General features: G+C 50.3%; 2 protein-coding genes across 4 annotated transcripts in view; one reads left to right on the top strand and one right to left on the bottom strand.

The window, feature by feature from the left end:
• ABCB8 (ATP binding cassette subfamily B member 8) overlaps positions 1 to 3,445 on the bottom strand; it is a 39,491-nt gene extending 36,046 nt beyond the window's left edge. The window contains exons 1-2 of the mRNA XM_056518847.1: positions 3,269 to 3,445; positions 310 to 622 (exon numbers count right to left, since the gene is read on the bottom strand). Of these exons, the coding sequence (XP_056374822.1) occupies positions 310 to 622; positions 3,269 to 3,321 (366 nt within the window). The 5' untranslated portion in view covers positions 3,322 to 3,445. The remainder of the gene's footprint in view (positions 1 to 309; positions 623 to 3,268) is intronic.
• Positions 3,331 to 22,128, top strand: part of ATG9B (autophagy related 9B) — a 53,723-nt gene continuing 34,925 nt past the window's right edge. Inside the window, exon 1 of one of the 3 annotated variants that reach the window (XM_056518844.1) lies at positions 3,331 to 3,455. The gene's annotated coding sequence lies outside the window, so the exon portion shown is untranslated. Of the gene's footprint in view, positions 3,456 to 7,934; positions 8,223 to 22,128 lie in introns of those variants that run through there. The other 2 variants (XM_056518846.1, XM_056518843.1) reach the window with 2 other exon arrangements.

Here is a 22,128-nt window from a genome sequence, read left to right as displayed (position 1 = left end):
TCTGCTGGTGAGATCACTGTGCACATACATTACATTACTTATCCTGTACTGATCCTGAGTTATATCCTGTATTATACTCCAGAGCTGTACTCCCTATTCTGCTGGTTAGGTCACTGTGTACATACATTACTTATCCTGTACTGATCCTGAGTTATATCCTGTATTATACTCCAGAGCTGTACTCACTATTCTGCTGGTGGGGTCACTGTGTACATACATTACATTACTTATCCTGTACTGATCCTGAGTTATATCCTGTATTATACTCCAGAGCTGCGCTCACTATTCGGCCCCTGCGGACACACTTACAATGATGGCTGACACCAGGGCCAGTAGCTGGGGCCTCAGAAGCTTCCAGAACTCTGTCCAGCTGAATTCTGGTTGGGGGGTCTCCCTCTGGCACAGGACGGGCGGGGGACTCTGCACCTCCAGCTGGCACAGGGCAACCTTTCCCCCCAACCCCACAAAGGCCGGACCCAGCAGCAATGCCAGCGTTCTGCCCTTGATGCCGGTTCTGGCAGAGCAGCGTGGCTGGCCGCGGGTGGCATCTCGGAGGCGGGCGTACAGCTGCAGGCGTGGCGGTGCAGGAGGGGGCCGTGCTGGGCAGGACAGCTGGACGTGCCTGGAAGAGAAAGACGGACAGATCTGTTATTAGTGTCAGTCTCTACTGCAGCTCTTGCATTCTATTCATGAACCAGGAAGCTCAGGATGAGCAGAGACAATCCTGGCTTCATAAACAGCTGCAATCCTGAAACTTTATTTTCTAGATTAGTGTTTCCCAACTGGTGCGCCTCCAGCTGTTGCAAAACTACAACACCCAGGGTGCCCAGACAGCCGTTGGCTGTCCGGGCACCCTGGGAGTTGTAGTTTTGCAACAGCTGAAGATGCACCAGTTGGGAAACACTGATCTAGATCTCTTCTTACATGCAGAAGTCTCTATTGTCTAAACAGCAGCCATGCTGGGACTTGTGGTTCCACCACAAGCCTGCCTTATATCATTCCCTTCAGTGGTCTCCAAACATTGGCTACAACTCCCAGCAGGCCAGACAGACAAATCTAATATCTAAGCTTATCATGTGTGATACTGTCTGCTGATGCGTGTATCTAAGCCTTCCATGTGTGATACTGTCTGCTGGGTGGTGTATCTAATCTTGTCATGTGTGATACTGTCTGAAGAGCAGTGTATCTAATCCTATTATGTGTGATACATATTGTCTGCTGATGTGTGAATCTAAGCCTTTCATATGTGATACTGTCGGCTGGGTGGTTTATCTAATCTTGTCATGTGTGATACTGTCTGCAGAACAGCATTTCTAATCCTGTCAAGTGTGATGCTTTCTGCAGAGCAGTGTATCTAATCCTGTCACGTGTGATGCTTTCTGCAGAGCAGTGTATCTAATCCTGTCACGTGTGATGCTTTCTGCAGAGCAGTGTATCTAATCCTGTCACGTGTGATGCTTTCTGCAGAGCAGTGTATCTAATCCTGTCACGTGTGATGCTTTCTGCAGAGCAGTGTATCTAATCCTGTTGTGTGTGATATTGTCTCCAGAGCAGTGTATCTAATCCTGTCGTGTGTGATAGTCTGCAGAGCAGTGTATCTAATCCTGTCGTGTGTGATACTGTCTGCAGAGCAGTGTATCTAATCCTGTCGTGTGTGATACTGTCTGCAGAGCAGTGTATCTAATCCTGTCGTGTGTGATACTGTCTGCAGAGCAGTGTATCTAATCCTGTCGTGTGTGATACTGTCTGCAGAGCAGTGTATCTAATCCTGTCGTGTGTGATATTGTCTGCAGAGCAGTGTATCTAATCCTGTCGTGTGTGATATTGTCTGCAGAGCAGTGTATCTAATCCTGTCGTGTGTGATATTGTCTGCAGAGCAGTGTATCTAATCCTGTCGTGTGTGATATTGTCTGCAGAGCAGTGTATCTAATCCTGTCGTGTGTGATATTGTCTGCAGAGCAGTGTATCTAATCCTGTCGTGTGTGATACTGTCTGCAGAGCAGTGTATCTAATCCTACCCGATGTGATGCTGTTACACTGCTGTATCTAATCCTGCCATGTGTGACACAGTACGCAGATAAGTGTATCTCATCCTGTCATGTGTGATACAGTATGCAGATAAGTGTATCTCATTCTGCCATGAGTGATACTGTCTGCTGATGTGTGTGTATCTAAGCCTTTCATGTGTGATTCTGTCTGCAGTGTGTTGTATTTCTCTAATCTTGCCATGTGTGATACTCTCTGCAGAGCAGTGTATCTAATTCTACCTGATGTGATGCTGTTACCCTGCTGTATCTAAGCATATCATGTGTGATACAGTCTGTAAAGCTACGCATCTAAACCTACCTGGTGTGATAATCTTACACTGCTGTATTTAATCCTGTGAAACTGTATGTAAAGCAGTGTATCTAATCCTGTCATGTGTGATACTGTCTGTAAAGCAGTGTATCTAATCCTGTCATGTGTGATACTGTATGTAAAGTAGTGTATCTAATCCTGTCATGTGTGATACTGTCTGTAAAGCAGTGTATCTAATTCTGTCATGTGTGAAACTGTAAAGCAGTGTATCTAATCCTGTCATGTGTGAAACTGTCTGTAAAGCAGTGTATCTAATCCCGTCATGTGTGAAACTGTCTGTAAAGCAGTGTATCTAATCCTGTCATGTGTGATACTGTCTGTAAAGCAGTGTATCTAATCCTGTCATGTGTGATACTGTCTGTAAAGCAGTGTATCTAATCCTGTCAGCCAAAGACTTTCACTGTGAGGGCATGCTGGGAGTTATAGTTCCACAGTATCTGGAGAGCCACAGGTTGGACATCACTGTCCTACAACCTCACGCCGATATGCTGGGAGTTGTAGTCCCACAAACATTTGCGGTCTAGTCTATAACTTTACAGGGGGCTATGATGGGAGTTGTAGTTCCACAGTCTGATCCAGTGTTTTCCAACCAGGGTGCCTCCAGCTGTTGCAAAACTACAACTTCCAGCATGCCCGGACAGCCAAAGGCTGTCCGGGCATGCTGGGAGTTGTAGTTTTGCAACAGCTGGAGGCACCCTGGTTGGAAAACACTGGTCTGATCCCATGTAATGCACACAGCAGGTCAGGTCATGCTGGCACTTGTAGTCCTTACAGCTACACATGGTGTCAGGTTATTCTGGGATCACACGGAAGGACAAGCAGGGCACCCAGGTGCATGCCGGGAGTTGTAGTTTCTTCTCTCGCTACTAAACTACACTCCCCAGCGGGCGGCGGTGACGTCACGTCTTACCTGACTGAGCCCGGACAGCGGCGGAGCCCGACCTGTAAGAAGTGCAGCAGCATGACCGGCACCGTGTACCGGCAACCCTTCACACAGCTCCGCCCCTCACCGGCGGTAACTCCGCCCCACCGGCCGCAACCGCGCCCCCACCTCACACTGATTGGAAAAAACGTTAATCACGTGATCACATGCTAAGGTAAGGGGTGGATTGTGACGAAAACAAAGGCTGGAGCTGATGTGTCACGTGTCTGGGGGTCCCGAGGGGGTTCTGTGAGGAACGTCGAGACCGGGCCCCCCTACAGCTCTGGGTGCCCCTGGGAATGTGTAATGGACAGCTTAGATACACTGCTCTGCAGACAGTATCACCCAGGCTTTAGATACACTGCTCTGCAGACAGTATCGCACAGGCTTTAGATACACTGCTCTGCAGACAGTATCGCACAGGCTTTAGATACACTGCTCTGCAGACAGTATCGCACAGGCTTTAGATACACTGCTCTGCAGACAGTATCACACAGGTTTTAGATAGACTGCTCTGCAGACAGTATCGCACAGGCTTTAGATACACTGATCCGCAGACAGTATCACACAGGCTTAGATACACTGCTCTGCAGACAGTATCGAACAGGCTTTAGATACACTGCTCTGCAGACAGTATCGCACAGGCTTTAGATACACTGCTCTGCAGACAGTATCACACAGGTTTTAGATAGACTGCTCTGCAGACAGTATCGCACAGGCTTTAGATACACTGATCCGCAGACAGTATCACACAGGCTTAGATACACTGCTCTGCAGACAGTATCGAACAGGCTTTAGATACACTGCTCTGCAGACAGTATCGAACAGGCTTTAGATACACTGCTCTGCAGACAGTATCACACAGGCTTAGATACACTGCTCTGCAGACAGTATCACGCAGGCTTTAGATACACTGATCTGCAGACAGTATCTCACAGGCTTAGATCAGTGTTTCAAACCAGGGTGCCTCCAGCTCTTGCAAAACTACAACTCCCAGCATGCCCGGATAGCCAAAGGCTGTCCGGGCATGCTGGGAGCTGTAGTTTTGCAAGAGCTGGAGGCACCCTGGTTGGGAAACACTTAATTAGATACCCTGATCTAATGATAGTATCACACATACGCTGAGATACATTTCTGTGCAGACAGTATCATCTTATAGGCTTAGATACACAGCTCAACAGAGTAACACAAAAAGGATTTACATACACTGCTCTGCATGTAGTACCCCACAAGATAGCCTTAGATACACCCTGTTCAGCATGCATAATCATCTATCATGGGCTTAGATACACAGTTTGGCAGAAACACAATAGATTTAATTACACCACTCTGCAGGCAGTATCATACAGAATAGACTTAGATACACTGCATTACCCATCATGGGCTTAGATACACAACTCTACAGACTGTATCACATGAGACTATAAGATATAGCAGTGTAACTAAATCACACTAATTACACGTTAGACTTAGATACACTGTTCTGCAGACAGTATTACACGTTAGGCTTAGATACACTGTTCTGCAGACAGTATTACACGTTAGGCTTAGATACACTGTTCTGCAGACAGTATTACACGTTAGGCTTAGATACACTGTTCTGCAGACAGTATTACACGTTAGGCTTAGATACACTGTTCTGCAGACAGTATTACACGTAAGGCTTAGATACACTGTCTACAATATTGCACATAACAAGTTTAGATACACCATCCAGCAGACAGTATCACACATGACAGGCTTAGGTACAGTGCCCAGCAGATAGTGTATCTAATCCTATCCTATCTCAGTAGACGATATCACACAAAATAGATATAAACTACAGATAAATTACTAGTTTTGCAACAGCTGGAGGTACCCTGGTTGGGAAACACTTAGAGTATCACACATTACAGACTTAGATACAGGGCTCAGCAAACAGTATCAAACTAGATACACAGCTTAGCAGACAATATCACACATGATAGGATTAGACACAGTATAGCTGTGGTCTCTAAACTGTGGACCTCCAGCTGTTGCAAAACTACAACTCCCAGCATGCCCGGACAGCCTTTGGATGTCCGGGCATGCTGTGAGTAGTGGTTTTGCAACAGCTGGAGGTCCACAGTTTGGAGACCACTGCGGTATAGTATTAGGCCCACTAGATAAATACACAATCTCAGTAGATGATATTACACATAATAGCAATAGATTTAGTATTACCTCAACCATGTCGGGCTTGGATACACAGCTCAGCAGACAGTATCACACATGCCTAGTTTAGATACACAACTCAGGAAACGGTATCACACATGCCTAGTTTATATACACAGCTCAGCAGACAGTATCACACATGCCTGGCTTAGATACACAGCTCAGCAGAGAGTATCACACATGCCTAGTTTAGATACACAGCTCAGCAGACAGTATCACACTTGTCCTGCTTAGATACACAGCTCAGCACAGTATCACACGTCTTGCTTAGATACACAGCTCAGCAGACAGTATCACACATGTCTTGCTTAGATACACAGCTCAGCAGACAGTATCACACATGTCTTGCTGAGATACACAGCTCAGCAGACAGTATCACACATACCTAGTTTAGATACACAGCTCAGAAGACAGTATCACACATGTCTCGCTTAGATACACAGCTCAGCAGACGGTATCACACATGCTTGGCTTAGATACACAGCTCAGCAGACAGTATCACACATACCTAGTTTAGATACACAGCTCAGAAGACAGTATCACACATGCCTAGGTTAGATAGACAGCTCAGCAGACGGTATCACACATGCTTGGCTTAGATACACAGCTCAGCAGACAGTATCACACATGTCTTGCTTAGATACACAGCTCAGCAGACAGTATCACACATGCCTAGTTTAGATATACAGCTCAGCAGACAGTATAACACATGCCTAGTTTAGATACACTGCTCTGCAGCCAGTATCACACATGTCTCTTTTAGATACACACTCAGCAGACAGTATCACACGTCTCTCTTAGATAGTATCACACATGTCTCTTAGATACACAGCTCAGCAGACACTATCACACATGCCTAGTTTAGATACACAGCTCAGCAGACAGTATCACACATGTCTCGCTTAGATACACAGCTCAGCAGACCGTATCACAAATGTCTCGCTTAGATACACAGCTCAGCAGACAGTATCACACATGTCTCTCTTAGATACACAGCTCAGCAGACAGTATCACACATGCTTGGCTTAGATACACAGCTCAGCAGACAGTATCACACATGTCTTGCTTAGATACACATCTCAGCAGACAGTATCACACATGCCTCTTAGATACACAGCTCAGTAGACAGTATCACACATGCCTAGTTTAGATACACAGCTCAGCAGACAGTATCACACATGCCTAGTTTAGATACACAGCTCAGCAGACAGTATCACACATGTCTCGCTTAGATACACAGCTCAGCAGACAGTATCACACATGTCTCGCTTAGATACACAGCTCAGCAGACAGTATCACACATGTCTCGCTTAGATACACAGCTCAGCAGACAGTATCACACATGTCTCGCTTAGATACACAGCTCAGCAGACAGTATCACACATGCCTAGTTTAGATACACAGCTCAGCAGACAGTATCACACATGTCTCGCTTAGATACACAGCTCAGCAGACAGTATCACACATGTCTCGCTTAGATACACAGCTCAGCAGACAGTATCACACATGTCTCTCTTAGATACACAGCTCAGCAGACAGTATCACACATGTCTCGCTTAGATACACAGCTCAGCAGACAGTATCACACATGCCTAGTTTAGATACACAGCTCAGCAGACAGTATCACACATGTCTCGCTTAGATACACAGCTCAGCAGACAGTATCACACGTCTCGCTTAGATACACAGCTCAGCAGACAGTATCACACATGTCTCGCTTAGATACACAGCACAGCAGACAGTATCACACATGCCTAGTTTAGATACACAGCTCAGCAGACAGTATCACACATGTCTTGCTTAGATACACAGCTCAGCAGACAGTATCACACATGCCTCTCTTAGATACACAGCTCAGTAGACAGTATCACACATGCCTAGTTTAGATACACAGCTCAGCAGACAGTATCACACATGCCTAGTTTAGATACACAGCTCAGCAGACAGTATCACACGTCTCTCTTAGATACACAGCTCAGCAGACAGTATCACACATGTCTCGCTTAGATACACAGCTCAGCAGACAGTATCACACATGCATCTCTTAGATACACAGCTCAGCAGACAGTATCACACATGCCTAGTTTAGATACTCAGCTCAGCAGACAGTATCACACATGTCTCGCTTAGATACACAGCTCAGCAGACAGTATCACACATGTCTCGCTTAGATACACAGCTCAGCAGACAGTATCACACATGTCTCTCTTAGATACACAGCTCAGCAGACAATATCACACGTCTCTCTTAGATACACAGCTCAGCAGACAGTATCACACATGTCTCGCTTAGATACACAGCTCAGCAGACAGTATCACACATGCCTCTCTTAGATACACAGCTCAGCAGACAGTATCACACATGCCTAGTTTAGATACACAGCTCAGCAGACAGTATCACACGTCTCTCTTAGATACACAGCTCAGCAGACAGTATCACACATGTCTCGCTTAGATACACAGCTCAGCAGCAGCTGCCAGGAGCCCTGAGTCAGATGTGCAGGCCTCAGGCCTGTGTGCAGTGCTGTGGCAGGGACAGGGTTAAGCTGGCTGTCATTGTGTAAGGCAGCAGGGAGGGCGGGATCATCTGTGGCCCCGCCTCCTCCTAATCCCTGCACTGACCAGCTGGGACATACAATAGCACAGACAGGGCCCCCAGCAACAAGCAGCTGAGACCCCCGACCCCAAGACACACAGCAGAGGGTCCACAGGATGCGATGACAAGAGGAGCCGCAGCAGCCTGGCACAAGGTGAGACCTGCAGCCTACACTCAGTCTGTAAACAAGCAGGGCCCTTTAAATGCTGCTGCGGGGATATTGGAGGGGTCTGTGAGTCCTGGGGCAGCTGCTCCTGACGGATGGTTAAGGAAGCCCCCCGTATGGTTAGAACGGGCAACAGTGACCAGGCCGGTGATCACCCTATAGAGGGCGAGTAGTGACCAGGCCGGTGATCACCCTATAGAGGGCGAGTAGTGACCAGGCCGGTGATCACCCTATAGAGGGCGAGTAGTGACCAGGCCAGTGATCACCCTATAGAGGGCGAGTAGTGACCAGGCCGGTGATCACCCTATAGAGGGCGAGTAGTGACCAGGCCAGTGATCACCCTATAGAGGGGGGCGAGTAGTGACCAGGCCAGTGATCACCCTATAGAGGGCGGGTAGTGACCAGGCCGGTGATCACCCTATAGAGGGGGCGAGTAGTGACCAGGCCGGTGATCACCCTATAGAGGGGGGCGAGTAGTGACCAGGCCAGTGATCACCCTATAGAGGGCGAGTAGTGACCAGGCCAGTGATCACCCTATAGAGGGGAACGAGTAGTGACCAGGCCAGTGATCACCCTATAGAGGGGGGCGAGTAGTGACCAGGCCAGTGATCACCCTATAGAGGGCGAGTAGTGACCAGGCCAGTGATCACCCTATAGAGGGCGAGTAGTGACCAGGCCGGTGATCACCCTATAGAGGGCGAGTAGTGACCAGGCCGGTGATCACCCTATAGAGGGCGAGTAGTGACCAGGCCGGTGATCACCCTATAGAGGGCGAGTAGTGACCAGGCCGGTGATCACCCTATAGAGGGCGAGTAGTGACCAGGCCGGTGATCACCCTATAGAGGGCGAGTAGTGACCAGGCCGGTGATCACCCTATAGAGGGCGAGTAGTGACCAGGCCGGTGATCACCCTATAGAGGGCGAGTAGTGACCACCCTATAGAGGGCGAGTAGTGACCAGGCCAGTGATCACCCTATAGAGGGGGGCGAGTAGTGACCAGGCCGGTGATCACCCTATAGAGGGCGGGTAGTGACCAGGCCGGTGATCACCCTATAGAGGGCGAGTAGTAACCAGGCCGGTGATCACCCTATAGAGGGCGAGTAGTGACCAGGCCGGTGATCACCCTATAGAGGGCGAGTAGTGACCACCCTATAGAGGGCGAGTAGTGACCAGGCCAGTGATCACCCTATAGAGGGGGGCGAGTAGTGACCAGGCCGGTGATCACCCTATAGAGGGGGCGAGTAGTGACCAGGCCGGTGATCACCCTATAGGGGGCGAGTAGTGACCAGGCCGGTGATCACCCTATAGAGGGCGAGTAGTGACCAGGCCAGTGATCACCCTATAGAGGGCGAGTAGTGACCAGGCCGGTGATCACCCTATAGAGGGCGAGTAGTGACCAGGCCGGTGATCACCCTATAGAGGGCGAGTAGTGACCAGGCCGGTGATCACCCTATAGAGGGCGAGTAGTGACCAGGCCGGTGATCACCCTATAGAGGGCGAGTAGTGACCAGGCCGGTGATCACCCTATAGAGGGCGAGTAGTGACCAGGCCAGTGATCACCCTATAGAGGGCGAGTAGTGACCAGGCCGGTGATCACCCTATAGAGGGCGAGTAGTGACCAGGCCGGTGATCACCCTATAGAGGGGGGCGAGTAGTGACCAGGCCAGTGATCACCCTATAGAGGGCGGGTAGTGACCAGGCCGGTGATCACCCTATAGAGGGCGAGTAGTAACCAGGCCGGTGATCACCCTATAGAGGGGGCGAGTAGTGACCAGGCCGGTGATCACCCTATAGAGGGGGGCGAGTAGTGACCAGGCCAGTGATCACCCTATAGAGGGCGAGTAGTGACCAGGCCAGTGATCACCCTATAGAGGGGAACGAGTAGTGACCAGGCCAGTGATCACCCTATAGAGGGGGGCGAGTAGTGACCAGGCCAGTGATCACCCTATAGAGGGGGGCGAGTAGTGACCAGGCCAGTGATCACCCTATAGAGGGGGGCGAGTAGTGACCAGGCCGGTGATCACCCTATAGAGGGGGGCGAGTAGTGACCAGGCCGGTGATCACCCTATAGAGGGCGAGTAGTGACCAGGCCGGTGATCACCCTATAGAGGGCGAGTAGTGACCAGGCCGGTGATCACCCTATAGAGGGCGAGTAGTGACCAGGCCGGTGATCACCCTATAGAGGGCGAGTAGTGACCAGGCCGGTGATCACCCTATAGAGGGCGAGTAGTGACCAGGCCGGTGATCACCCTATAGAGGGCGAGTAGTGACCACCCTATAGAGGGCGAGTAGTGACCAGGCCAGTGATCACCCTATAGAGGGGGGCGAGTAGTGACCAGGCCGGTGATCACCCTATAGAGGGCGGGTAGTGACCAGGCCGGTGATCACCCTATAGAGGGCGAGTAGTAACCAGGCCGGTGATCACCCTATAGAGGGCGAGTAGTGACCAGGCCGGTGATCACCCTATAGAGGGCGAGTAGTGACCACCCTATAGAGGGCGAGTAGTGACCAGGCCAGTGATCACCCTATAGAGGGGGGCGAGTAGTGACCAGGCCGGAGATCACCCTATAGAGGGGGCGAGTAGTGACCAGGCCGGTGATCACCCTATAGGGGGCGAGTAGTGACCAGGCCGGTGATCACCCTATAGAGGGCGAGTAGTGACCAGGCCAGTGATCACCCTATAGAGGGGGGCGAGTAGTGACCAGGCCAGTGATCACCCTATAGAGGGCGGGTAGTGACCAGGCCGGTGATCACCCTATAGAGGGCGAGTAGTAACCAGGCCGATGATCACCCTATAGAGGGCGAGTAGTGATCAGGCCAGTGATCACCCTATAGAGGGCGAGTAGTGACCAGGCCGGTGATCACCCTATAGAGGGCGAGTAGTGACCAGGCCAGTGATCACCCTATAGAGGGGGGCGAGTAGTGACCAGGCCAGTGATCACCCTATAGAGGGCGAGTAGTGGCCAGGCCGGTGATCACCCTATAGAGGGCGAGTAGTGACCAGGCCAGTGATCACCCTATAGAGGGGGGCGAGTAGTGACCAGGCCAGTGATCACCCTATAGAGGGCGAGTAGTGGCCAGGCCGGTGATCACCCTATAGAGGGCGAGTAGTGACCAGGCCGGTGATCACCCTATAGAGGGCGAGTAGAGACCAGGCCGGTGATCACCCTATAGAGGGGGCGAGTAGAGACCAGGCCGGTGATCACCCTATAGAGGGGGCGAGTAGTGACCAGGCCGGTGATCACCCTATAGAGGGCGAGTAGTGACCAGGCCGGTGATCACCCTATAGAGGGCGGGTAGTGACCAGGCCGGTGATCACCCTATAGAGGGGGCGAGTAGTGACCAGGCCGGTGATCACCCTATAGAGGGGGCGAGTAGTGACCAGGCCAGTGATCACCCTATAGAGGGCGGGTAGTGACCAGGCCGGTGATCACCCTATAGAGGGCGGGTAGTAACCAGGCCGATGATCACCCTATAGAGGGCGAGTAGTAACCAGGCCGATGATCACCCTATAGAGGGCGAGTAGAGACCAGGCCGATGATCACCCTATAGAGGGCGAGTAGTGACCAGGCAGGTGATCACCCTATAGAGGGCGAGTAGTGATCAGGCCAGTGATCACCCTATAGAGGGCGAGTAGTGACCAGGCCGGTGATCACCCTATAGAGGGCGAGTAGTGACCAGGCCGGTGATCACCCTATAGAGGGGGGCGAGTAGTGACCAGGCCAGTGATCACCCTATAGAGGGCGAGTAGTGGCCAGGCCGGTGATCACCCTATAGAGGGCGAGTAGTGACCAGGCCAGTGATCACCCTATAGAGGGGGGCGAGTAGTGACCAGGCCGGTGATCACCCTATAGAGGGCGAGTAGTGGCCAGGCCGGTGATCACCCTATAGAGGGCGAGTAGTGACCAGGCCGGTGATCACCCTATAGAGGGCGAGTAGAGACCAGGCCGGTGATCACCCTATAGAGGGGGCGAGTAGAGACCAGGCCGGTGATCACCCTATAGAGGGGGCGAGTAGTGACCAGGCCGGTGATCACCCTATAGAGGGCGAGTAGTGACCAGGCCGGTGATCACCCTATAGAGGGGGCGAGTAGTGACCAGGCCGGTGATCACCCTATAGAGGGCGAGTAGTGACCAGGCCGGTGATCACCCTATAGAGGGCGAGTAGTGACCAGGCCGGTGATCACCCTATAGAGGGGGCGAGTAGTGACCAGGCCGGTGATCACCCTATAGAGGGCGAGTAGTGACCAGGCCGGTGATCACCCTATAGAGGGCGGGTAGTGACCAGGCCGGTGATCACCCTATAGAGGGGGCGAGTAGTGACCAGGCCGGTGATCACCCTATAGAGGGCGAGTAGTGACCAGGCCGGTGATCACCCTATAGAGGGGGCGAGTAGTGACCAGGCCGGTGATCACCCTATAGAGGGCGAGTAGTGACCAGGCCGGTGATCACCCTATAGAGGGGGCGAGTAGTGACCAGACCGGTGATCACCCTATAGAGGGCGAGTAGTGACCAGGCCGGTGATCACCCTATAGAGGGCGAGTAGTGACCAGGCCGGTGATCACCCTATAGAGGGGGGCGAGTAGTGACCAGGCCGGTGATCACCCTATAGAGGGCGAGTAGTGACCAGGCCAGTTATTAACCCTATAAAGACCCTATATCTCATATATGTAAAGACTATAATAATGCCCAGTCATAGACCAGCAGAATAGTGAGTACAGCTCTGGAGTATAATACAGGATATAACTCAGGATCAGTACAGGATAAGTAATGTAATGTATGTACACAGTGACCTCACCAGCAGAATAGTGAGTACAGCTCTGGAGTATAATACAGGATATAACTCAGGATCAGTACAGGATAAGTAATGTAATGTATGTACACAGTGACCCCACCAGCAGAATAGTGAGTGCAGCTCTGGAGTATAATACGGGATATAACTCAGGATCAGTACAGGATAAGTAATGTAATGTATGTACACAGTGACCTCACCAGCAGAATAGTGAGTACAGCTCTGGGGTATAATACAGGATATAACTCAGGATCAGTACAGGATAAGTAATGTAATGTATGTACACAGTGACCTCAACTGCAGAATAGTGAGTGCAGCTCTGGCGTATAATACAGGATATAACTCAGGATCAGTACAGGATAAGTAATGTAATGTATGTACACAGTGACCTCACCAGCAGAATAGTGAGTACAGCTCTGGAGTATAATACGGGATATATATATGAATTTGATGCTTTATATTATTATCTTACTGATTGTTCTGTATTCCATCTCTCAGACCTGCTGTTTTTCAGCCATTGTATGTGGTTATTATTTGGACTCTGTTGTTGTGTTTATTATATTGTTGTGTTGTTATTATGTTTGTGTATTATTTGAGCAGTGTAGTGGTTTGGTGTTTGTCTATCCTGTACACTGGGTGTCAGCTGAGGAGCCTGCGATGGTTGTCATGTGTCCCAGGTAAACAAGTGTTCTGTGTATGTATGACAAATATTGGGGCAGTGTATCTAATCCTATTATGTGCGATACTGTCTGATGAGTCAGTGTATCTAAGCTTAGGATGGTTGGATAAGGCGTCTTGCTTGGAGCAGAGTCTTGTGGTTGGGAGTTTATTTTGGTCCGGTTCTTATGATCCTGGGAACATCTTTATAATAAGAGGCTGCGGCCGCCCGGCCGGGTCCGGCACCGTGTGTGTGTATGGCAGTGTTTCCCAACCAGGGTGCCTCCAGCTGTGGCAAAACTACAACTCCCAGCATGTACACAGTGATCTCACCAGCAGAATAGTGAGTCCGGTTCTCAGCAGCAGAACAGAGTCTTGTGGTTGGGAGTTTATTTTGGTCCGGTTCTCTTGATCCTGGGAACATCTTTATAATAAGAGGCTGCGGCCCCCCGGCCGGGTCTGGCACCGTGTGTGTGTATGGCAGTGTTTCCCAACTAGGGTGCCTCCAGCTGTGGCAAAACTACAACTCCCAGCATGCCCGGACAGCCAACGGCTGTCCGGGCATGCTGGGAGTTGTAGTTTTGCCACAGCTGGAGGCACCCTTGTTGGGAAACACTGGTGTAATGGATGTGACATAAGGTAACAGACGTCTCCTCCTCTTCTGGGATGGTGACTCCAGGATGAGATCAGCGATGTGATCAGAGAGCGGGACTAGTAGAATACATGAAGAGCATCACAACTGTACAGAGAAAACTGTGCCTACTATGGTCTTTGCTGTGGCCCCAAGGCAGAGGTGCTGGGCCAGGTGAGGCCCCAAACCATTTAAAGCCCCCCTAGGGAAGGTGCTGAGCCATGTTAGGTGCCAAACCATGAGAAGCCCCCTAGTGGAGGTGCTGGGCCATGTCCAAAGGTATTGAAAGAGCTTTACTCGTCATTCAGTCGTCATTACAAGTCATTGTAATTTACAGTACAATATACAGCTCAGGTTCCCTAAGCTATACACCGTACCACATGCTACGCTAACATTCCGCTCCATCACTCGATATCGAAGAAACACAGTCGAAAAACAGCAACACATTTCAGTCTGTGATCGGGGAGGGGCATGGGATCAATGGGGGTAGGGCAGATCAGAGGGTCAAACTACTGGGCAAGCGTATGGGGAGGTAGGGGAAGCAGAGGAGCGTTACAAAGCCCATGGGAAAGGCACTAAATCATGTGAGGCCTACTAGCAGAGAGGGCAATCCACATGAGGTCATGTGAGGCCCTTATAGCAGGGGTCCCTAGCCACATGAGACCCGTAAAGCAGAGGTGCCAAGCCATGTCAGACACCAATATCGGAGGCGCCGAGCCACGTGAGGCCCTTGTAGCGGAGGCGCCGGGCCACGTGGGGCCCCTGTAGCGGAGGCGCTGGGCCGCGTGGGGCCCCCGTAGCGGAGGCGCCGGGCCGCGTGGGGCCCCCGTAGCGGAGGCGCCGGGCCGCGTGGGGCCCCCGTAGCGGAGGCGCCGGGCCGCGTGGGGCCCCCGTAGCGGAGGCGCCGGGCCGCGTGGGGCCCCCGTAGCGGAGGCGCCGGGCCGCGTGGGGCCCCCGTAGCGGAGGCGCCGGGCCGCGTGGGGCCCCCGTAGCGGAGGCGCCGGGCCGCGTGGGGCCCCCGTAGCGGAGGCGCCGGGCCGCGTGAGGCCCCCGTAGCGGAGGCGCCGGGCCGCGTGAGGTCCCATTTCAGTGTCTCTTGTACCTCTGGGTAACAACCAGTATGGCTGCTGTCCAAGCTGGAGTTACAGCGGCTGTTGTGTCGCTTTCCCAGATGCTGATCCTACACTCTTATCCTGTGATATGAGAGGGGAGGACATCACCCTGTCATGGGCCGAGGTGGGTTCTGGGAAAGCTGGATCGGTAGCTTAGGTTTTTTTTTACCCTCACCATGATACCTACCAGGTCTGTGTTTACAGTCCACATGGCCGGTGTGACGCACTCACAATGTATTTATATGACTGGAGAATGAAACGTGATCCCAATGGTAGCAGGAATTGTTATCTTGGCCAAGGGTGAAGGAACGCTGCTCCACCCTGATCTTACATCACATTAAGAGGCCCCAGCTAGGGCTACCGGAAATTAGTGTGGGATGTGCTTCTAATGATTGTATAAAGGAGCCCTCTAACCCCAGACATATATACAGTCATGGCCATAAATGTTGGCTCCCCTTAAATGTTTCTAGAAAATGAAGTATTTCTCACAGGAAAGGATTGCAGTAACACAGGTTTTGCTATACACATGTTTATTCCCTTTGTGTGTATTGGAACTAAACCAAAAAAGGAGGAAAAAAAGCAAATTGGACATAATGTCACCAAACTCCAAAAATGGTCTGGACAAAATTATTTGCCCCTTAACTTAATATTTGGTTGCACACCCTTTGGAAAAAATAAGTGAAATCAGTGTCTTCCTATAAGCATCAATAAGCTTCTTACACCTCTCAGCCGGAATGTTGGACCACTCTTCCTATAACCATCAATAAGCTTCTTACACCTCTCAGCCGGAATGTTGGACCGCTCTTCCTATAACCATCAATAAGCTTCTTACACCTCTCAGCCGGAATGTTGGACCACTCTTCCCATTTTAAGATCTCTCCACAGGTGATCAATGGGATTTAGATCTGGACTCATTGCTGACACTTCAGAACTCTCCAGCGCTTTGTTGTCATCCATTTCTGGGACTTTTTGATGTATGTTTGGGGTCATTGTCCTGCTGGAAGACCCAAGATCTCGGACACAAACCCAAATTTCTGACACTGATCTGTACAGTGCGACCCAAAATCCATTGGTAATCCTCAGATTTCATGATGTCTTGTACACATTCAAGGCCCCCAGTGCCAGAGGCAGCAAAACAACCCAAAACATCACTGACCTCCCCCATATGTCACTGTAGGTTCTGTGTTCTTTTCTTTGTAGGCCTCATTACGTTTTCGGTAAACAGTAGAATGATGGGCTTTACCAAAAAGATCTATCTTGGTCTCATCTGTCCACAAGACATTTTCCCAGAAGGATTTTGGTTACTCAAGTTCATTTTGGCAAAATGTAGTCTTGCTTTTTCTGTCTCTGTGTCAGCAGTGGGGTCCTCCTGGGTCTCCTCCATAGTGGGGTCCTCCTGGGTCTCCTCTCCATAGTGGGGTCCTCCTGGGTCTCCTCCATAGTGGGGTCCTCCTGGGTCTCCTCCATAGTGGTGTCCTCCTGGGTCTCCTCCATAGTGGGGTCCTCCTGGGTCTCCTCCATAGTGGGGTCCTCCTGGGTCTCTTCCATAGGGGGGTCCTCCTGGGTCTCCTCCATAGCGGGGGTCCTCCTGGGTCTCCTCCATAGCGGGGGTCCTCCTGGGTCTCCTCCATAGTGGGGTCCTCCTGGGTCTCCTCCATAGTGGGGTCCTCCTGGGTCTCCTCCATAGTGGGGTCCTCCTGGGTCTCCTCCATAGTGGGGGTCCTCCTGGGTCTCCTCCATAGTGGGGGTCCTCCTGGGTCTCCTCCATAGTGGGGGTCCTCCTGGGTCTCCTCCATAGTGGGGGTCCTCCTGGGTCTCCTCCATAGTGGGGGTCCTCCTGGGTCTCCTCCATAGTGGGGGTCCTCCTGGGTCTCCTCCATAGTGGGGGTCCTCCTGGGTCTCCTCCATAGTGGGGGTCCTCCTGGGTCTCCTCCATAGTGGGGGTCCTCCTGGGTCTCCTCCATAGCATTTCATTTCAATTAAATGTCGACGGATAGTTCGTGCTGACACTGATGCTCCCTGAGCCTGCAGGACAGCTTGAATATCTTTGGAACTTGTTTGGGGCTGCTTATCCACCATCCGGACTATCCTGCAGTGACACCTTTCATCAATTTTTCTCTTCCGTCCACGCCCAGGGAGATTAGCTACAGTGCCATGGGTTGTAAACTTCTTGATAATGTTGCGCACTGAGGACAAAGGCAAATCTAGATCTCTGGAGATGGACTTGTAACCTTGAGATTGTTGATATTTTTCCATAATTTTGGTTCTCAAGTCCTCAGACAGTTCTCTTCTCCTCTTTCTGTTGTCCATGCTTAGTGAGGCACACACAATGCAAAGACTAAGTGAACTTCTCTCCTTTTTATCTGCTTTCAGGTGTGATTTTTATATATGGCCCACACCTGTTACTTGCCCCAGGTGAGTATAAAGGAGCATCACATGCTGGAAACAATCTTATTTATCCACAATTTTGAAAGGTGCCAATAATTCTGTCCAGACCATTTTTCGAGTTTGGTGACATTGGCCCTCATTTACTATTCTAAACCCGACCTCTTTTGTCGTTTTTTTTTTTTGGCGCATCTTTGTCTGCGCCATGTTGCAGACATCGTGCGCCAGTCTGCCACACGATGCGACATTTTTTCCCGACGGACCCGATGTGGATTCTCCCAAACCCGAAAAAGGGGCGTAACCCAACATTTCTGAGCTTTCCCACGTATTTATAAAGGTTTCCAACCCGAATTTGTTGAATTGTTGTGGATTTTTTCCAGACAACTCAGAGGAGTTGGAAACCAAAACCTACAAAACCCACGTGCGACAAACAAGATGCGACATAATAATAAATACCAGAGAAAAAAGCAGTCGGGTAAAAAAGCAACATAGACTTACAACCCGATTTTCTAAGTAAATGAGGGCCATTATGTCCAATTAGCTTTTTTCCTCCCCTTTGCCCTCTATAGGCGTGCCACATCTGCCACTTATTATGTATGTGGTATTTATGTGTTATGGTAAGGGGGTCATGTTTTAAGCCCGGAGCACAAATATGTAATATATATATATATATATATATATATCTCTATCTATCTCCAGGATTCGAGAACTACATTAGTAAAGTTATTGGTCAAAGCTCAGAATAACATTAGGGTCTTGATCAGGGATGATCCCCTTTTACAGATCTGGAGTGACAGCGTATTGATGGGGTGGGAGATCGGTGTTGTCTAGGGAACCACTTGGTATTTGGGTCATTCAACTGAATTGGAAACCAAAAGTGGCCCCTGTCATGGATAGTCCTCCACATTGAGGGCCCCTGTCGTGGATAGTCCTCTACATTGAGGGCCCCTGTCTAGGATAGTCCTCTACAATGGAGGCCCCTGTCTAGCATAGTCCTCTACATTGAGGGCCCCTGTCTAGGATAGTCCTCCACATTGAGGGCCCCTGTCTAGGATAGTCCTCTACATTGAGGGCCCCTGTCTAGGATAGTCCTCTACATTGGAGGCCCCTGTCGTGGATAGTCCTCTACATTGAGGGCCCCTGTCGTGGATAGTCCTCTACATTGAGGGCCCCTGTCTAGGATAGTCCTCTACATTGAGGGGCCCCTGTCTAGGATAGTCCTCTACATTGAGGGGCCCCTGTCGTGGATAGTCCTCTACATTGAGGGCCCCTGTCTAGCATAGTCCTCTACATTGAGGGCCCCTGTGTAGGATAGTCCTCTACATTGAGGGCCCCTGTCTAGGATAGTCCTCTACGTTGAGGGCCCCTGTCTAGGATAGTCCTCTACGTTGAGGGCCCCTGTCTAGGATAGTCCTCTACGTTGAGGGCCCCTGTCTAGGAAAGTCCTCTACGTTGAGGGCCCCTGTCTAGGATAGTCCTCTACGTTGTGGGGCCCCTGTCTAGGATAGTCCTCTGCATTGAGGGGCCCCTGTCTAGGATAGTCCTCTACATTGAGGGGCCCCTGTCTAGGATAGTCCTCTACATTGAGGGGCCCCTGTCTAGGATAGTCCTCTACATTGAGGGGCCCCTGTCTAGGATAGTCCTCTACATTGAGGGGCCCCTGTCTAGGATAGTCCTCTACATTGAGGGGCCCCTGTCTAGGATAGTCCTCTACATTGAGGGGCCCCTGTCTAGGATAGTCCTCTACATTGAGGGGCCCCTGTCTAGGATAGTCCTCTACATTGAGGGGCCCCTGTCTAGGATAGTCCTCTACATTGAGGGCCCCTGTCTAGGATAGTCCTCTACATTGAGGGCCCCGGTCTAGGAGAGTCCTCTACATTGAGGGCCCCTGTCTAGGATAGTCCTCTACATTGAGGGCCCCTGTCTAGGATAGTCCTCTACATTGAGGGCCCCTATCTAAGCTACCCTTAACCCCGTGAGGACCCCTGTCACAGACAGCTCCCTTATTCCTATGATGCCTCTCTCGGAGCCCAACCTACCTGTATCCAGACCTTGATCACTGATGGGGCCCCCCACTGCAATGGAGGGTCTGGGCATCTCATCCATTAGTTCTTAAGCCAGTGGTCTCAAACTGTGGCCCTCCTAGATGTTGCAAAACGTCAACTCCCAGCATGCGCGGACACTCAAGGTCTGTCTGCCTCCTCCACAGGATACACCCTGTCCCCTGAAAGGTAAATCAAGGCTTCCCTATCATCTTATTCCTTAGTGCAGTGGTCTTCAAACTGCGCTCCTCCAGCTGTTGCAAAACTTCAACTCCCTGCATACCCGGACAGCCTTTGGCTGGGTTCACACCACGTTTTTGCCATACTGTTTTCAATCAGTTTTTTTTAAAGAAAACCGCATGGCAAAAAAACATATGGGAAAAAGGAAACCGTATACTGTTTTAAAAGTCCAAACGGTTCCGTTCGTTTATTTATTTATTTTTTAAACATAAGTTTTTGAAAATTTTATTTAAAATAAATTTCATTTTTTTAATTTTAACTTTAGGATGCAAATGCGCATGTGCAAAGTAAAAACCGTGTACGGTTTCCTGTATGGAACCGTTTCCCATTGACGTCCATGTTAAATAAAAAAAACACTGTTTTGAGTACAGAAAAAAAAAACGTATGGCAAGCAAACCGTACGCAACCGGATGCATCCGGGTACATACGGTTTTCAATTGTTTGTCTATGTATACGGTTTTCAATACGGTTCCATACGTTTTTTTTATAATGAAAAAGTAGACGGGAACCGTACTTGAAAAAACGTGGTTGTGTGAACCCACGCTTACTGCAGTGGTCTTTAAACTGCCCTCCTCCAGCTGTTGCAAAACTTCAACTGCCCGGACAGCTAAAACCCTGCCTGCCTTCTCCAAAGTATCCACACTGTGCGTGAAAGGTAAATCAAGGCTTCACTCTTATGTCATCCCCTTGTGCAGTGGTCTCAAACTGTGGCCCTCCAGATGTTGCAAAACTTCAATTCCCAGCATGCCCAGACACTAAAGGTCTGTCTGCCTCCTCCAGAAGGAGGCACACTGTTCCCAAAAGGTAAATCAAGGCTTCCCTCTCATCTTATCCCTTAGTGCAGTGGTCTATGAAAGAGGGGCCCCAGTGCAGGGCCCAGGGGGTGACCAGGGAGACATCCCCCACAGCTGGTGCGGGGGCCACAGGACTGTCTAAGTCAGTGGTCTACAAACTGCGGTCCTCCAGCTGTTGCAAAACTTCAACTCCCAGCATGCCCGGACAGCCGTTTGCTGTCCGGGCATGCTGGGAGTTGAAGTTTTGCAACATCTGAAGGGGGGGGATGTCTCCCTGGTCACCCCCTGGGCCCTGCACTGGGGCCCCTCTTTCCTCGGGCCCCTGACTCTGTATATAACATACATAATCTTGTTTGTCAGCACACGCGGGGTGGATGACGCTGTATCCGGTGCGTGGCTCATTGTGACTCATTTACTAATTGTCAGTGAATTGTTCCCTCAGCAATGCATGAATGTTGTCACCCCACATACCAGCGTGTGGTGGCCCCGCAAATGACACTTGTCACACGTGTAAGGGCCCAGCATTAACCCTTTACTCAAGCTGTATGGTCCATTTCTTACCATTTCCTCTCTATCTGAGGCTTTTCCAGTATGGCGTTGTTACGGTCGTGGTGCCGGTGAAGATTGTGTCTACGCCCTGTTTACTCTATGGGATTTTATGGGGGGCGTCCATGAGTGAAACCACAAGTACTTTAGGGTAGGACAAAACCATGGCAGAAATGCTGTCTTATGTGTATGAGGATAGCCTAGTGGTGGGTTTTGTCTTGGTCTCTGAGGATAGCCTTGTGTGGTGAGTTTTATCCTGCTCTATATAAGGATATCCTTGTGTGGTTGGTTTTATCTTTTTCTCTGAGGATAGCCTTGTGTGGTGGGTTATATATTTGTCTCTGAGGATAGCCTTGTGTGGTGGCTTTCATCTTGGTGACTGAGGATAGCCTTGTGTGGTGGCTTTCATCTTGGTGACTGAGGATAGCCTTGTGTGGTGGCTTTTATCTTGGTTTCTGAGCATAGCCTTGTGGGGTAGGTTCTATCTTGGTCTCCGAGAATAGCCTTTTGTGGTGGGTTTTATCTTTGTATCTGAGGATAGCCTTGCGTGGTGTTTTTTTTCTCTTTTTCTCTCAGTATAGCCTTGTGTGGTGGCTTTTATCTTGGTCTCTGAGGATAGCCCTGTGGTGGGTTATATTTAGGTCTCTGAGGATAGGCTTTTGTGGTGGGGTTTATCTTTGTCTCTAAGGATAGCCTT

The sequence above is a fragment of the Hyla sarda genome, chromosome 5 (genome assembly GCF_029499605.1).
Source record: "Hyla sarda isolate aHylSar1 chromosome 5, aHylSar1.hap1, whole genome shotgun sequence".
Classification (NCBI taxonomy): domain Eukaryota; kingdom Metazoa; phylum Chordata; class Amphibia; order Anura; family Hylidae; genus Hyla; species Hyla sarda.
Note: the sequence above shows the minus strand (reverse complement) of the source record. Positions and strands in the feature narration are given on the sequence as shown.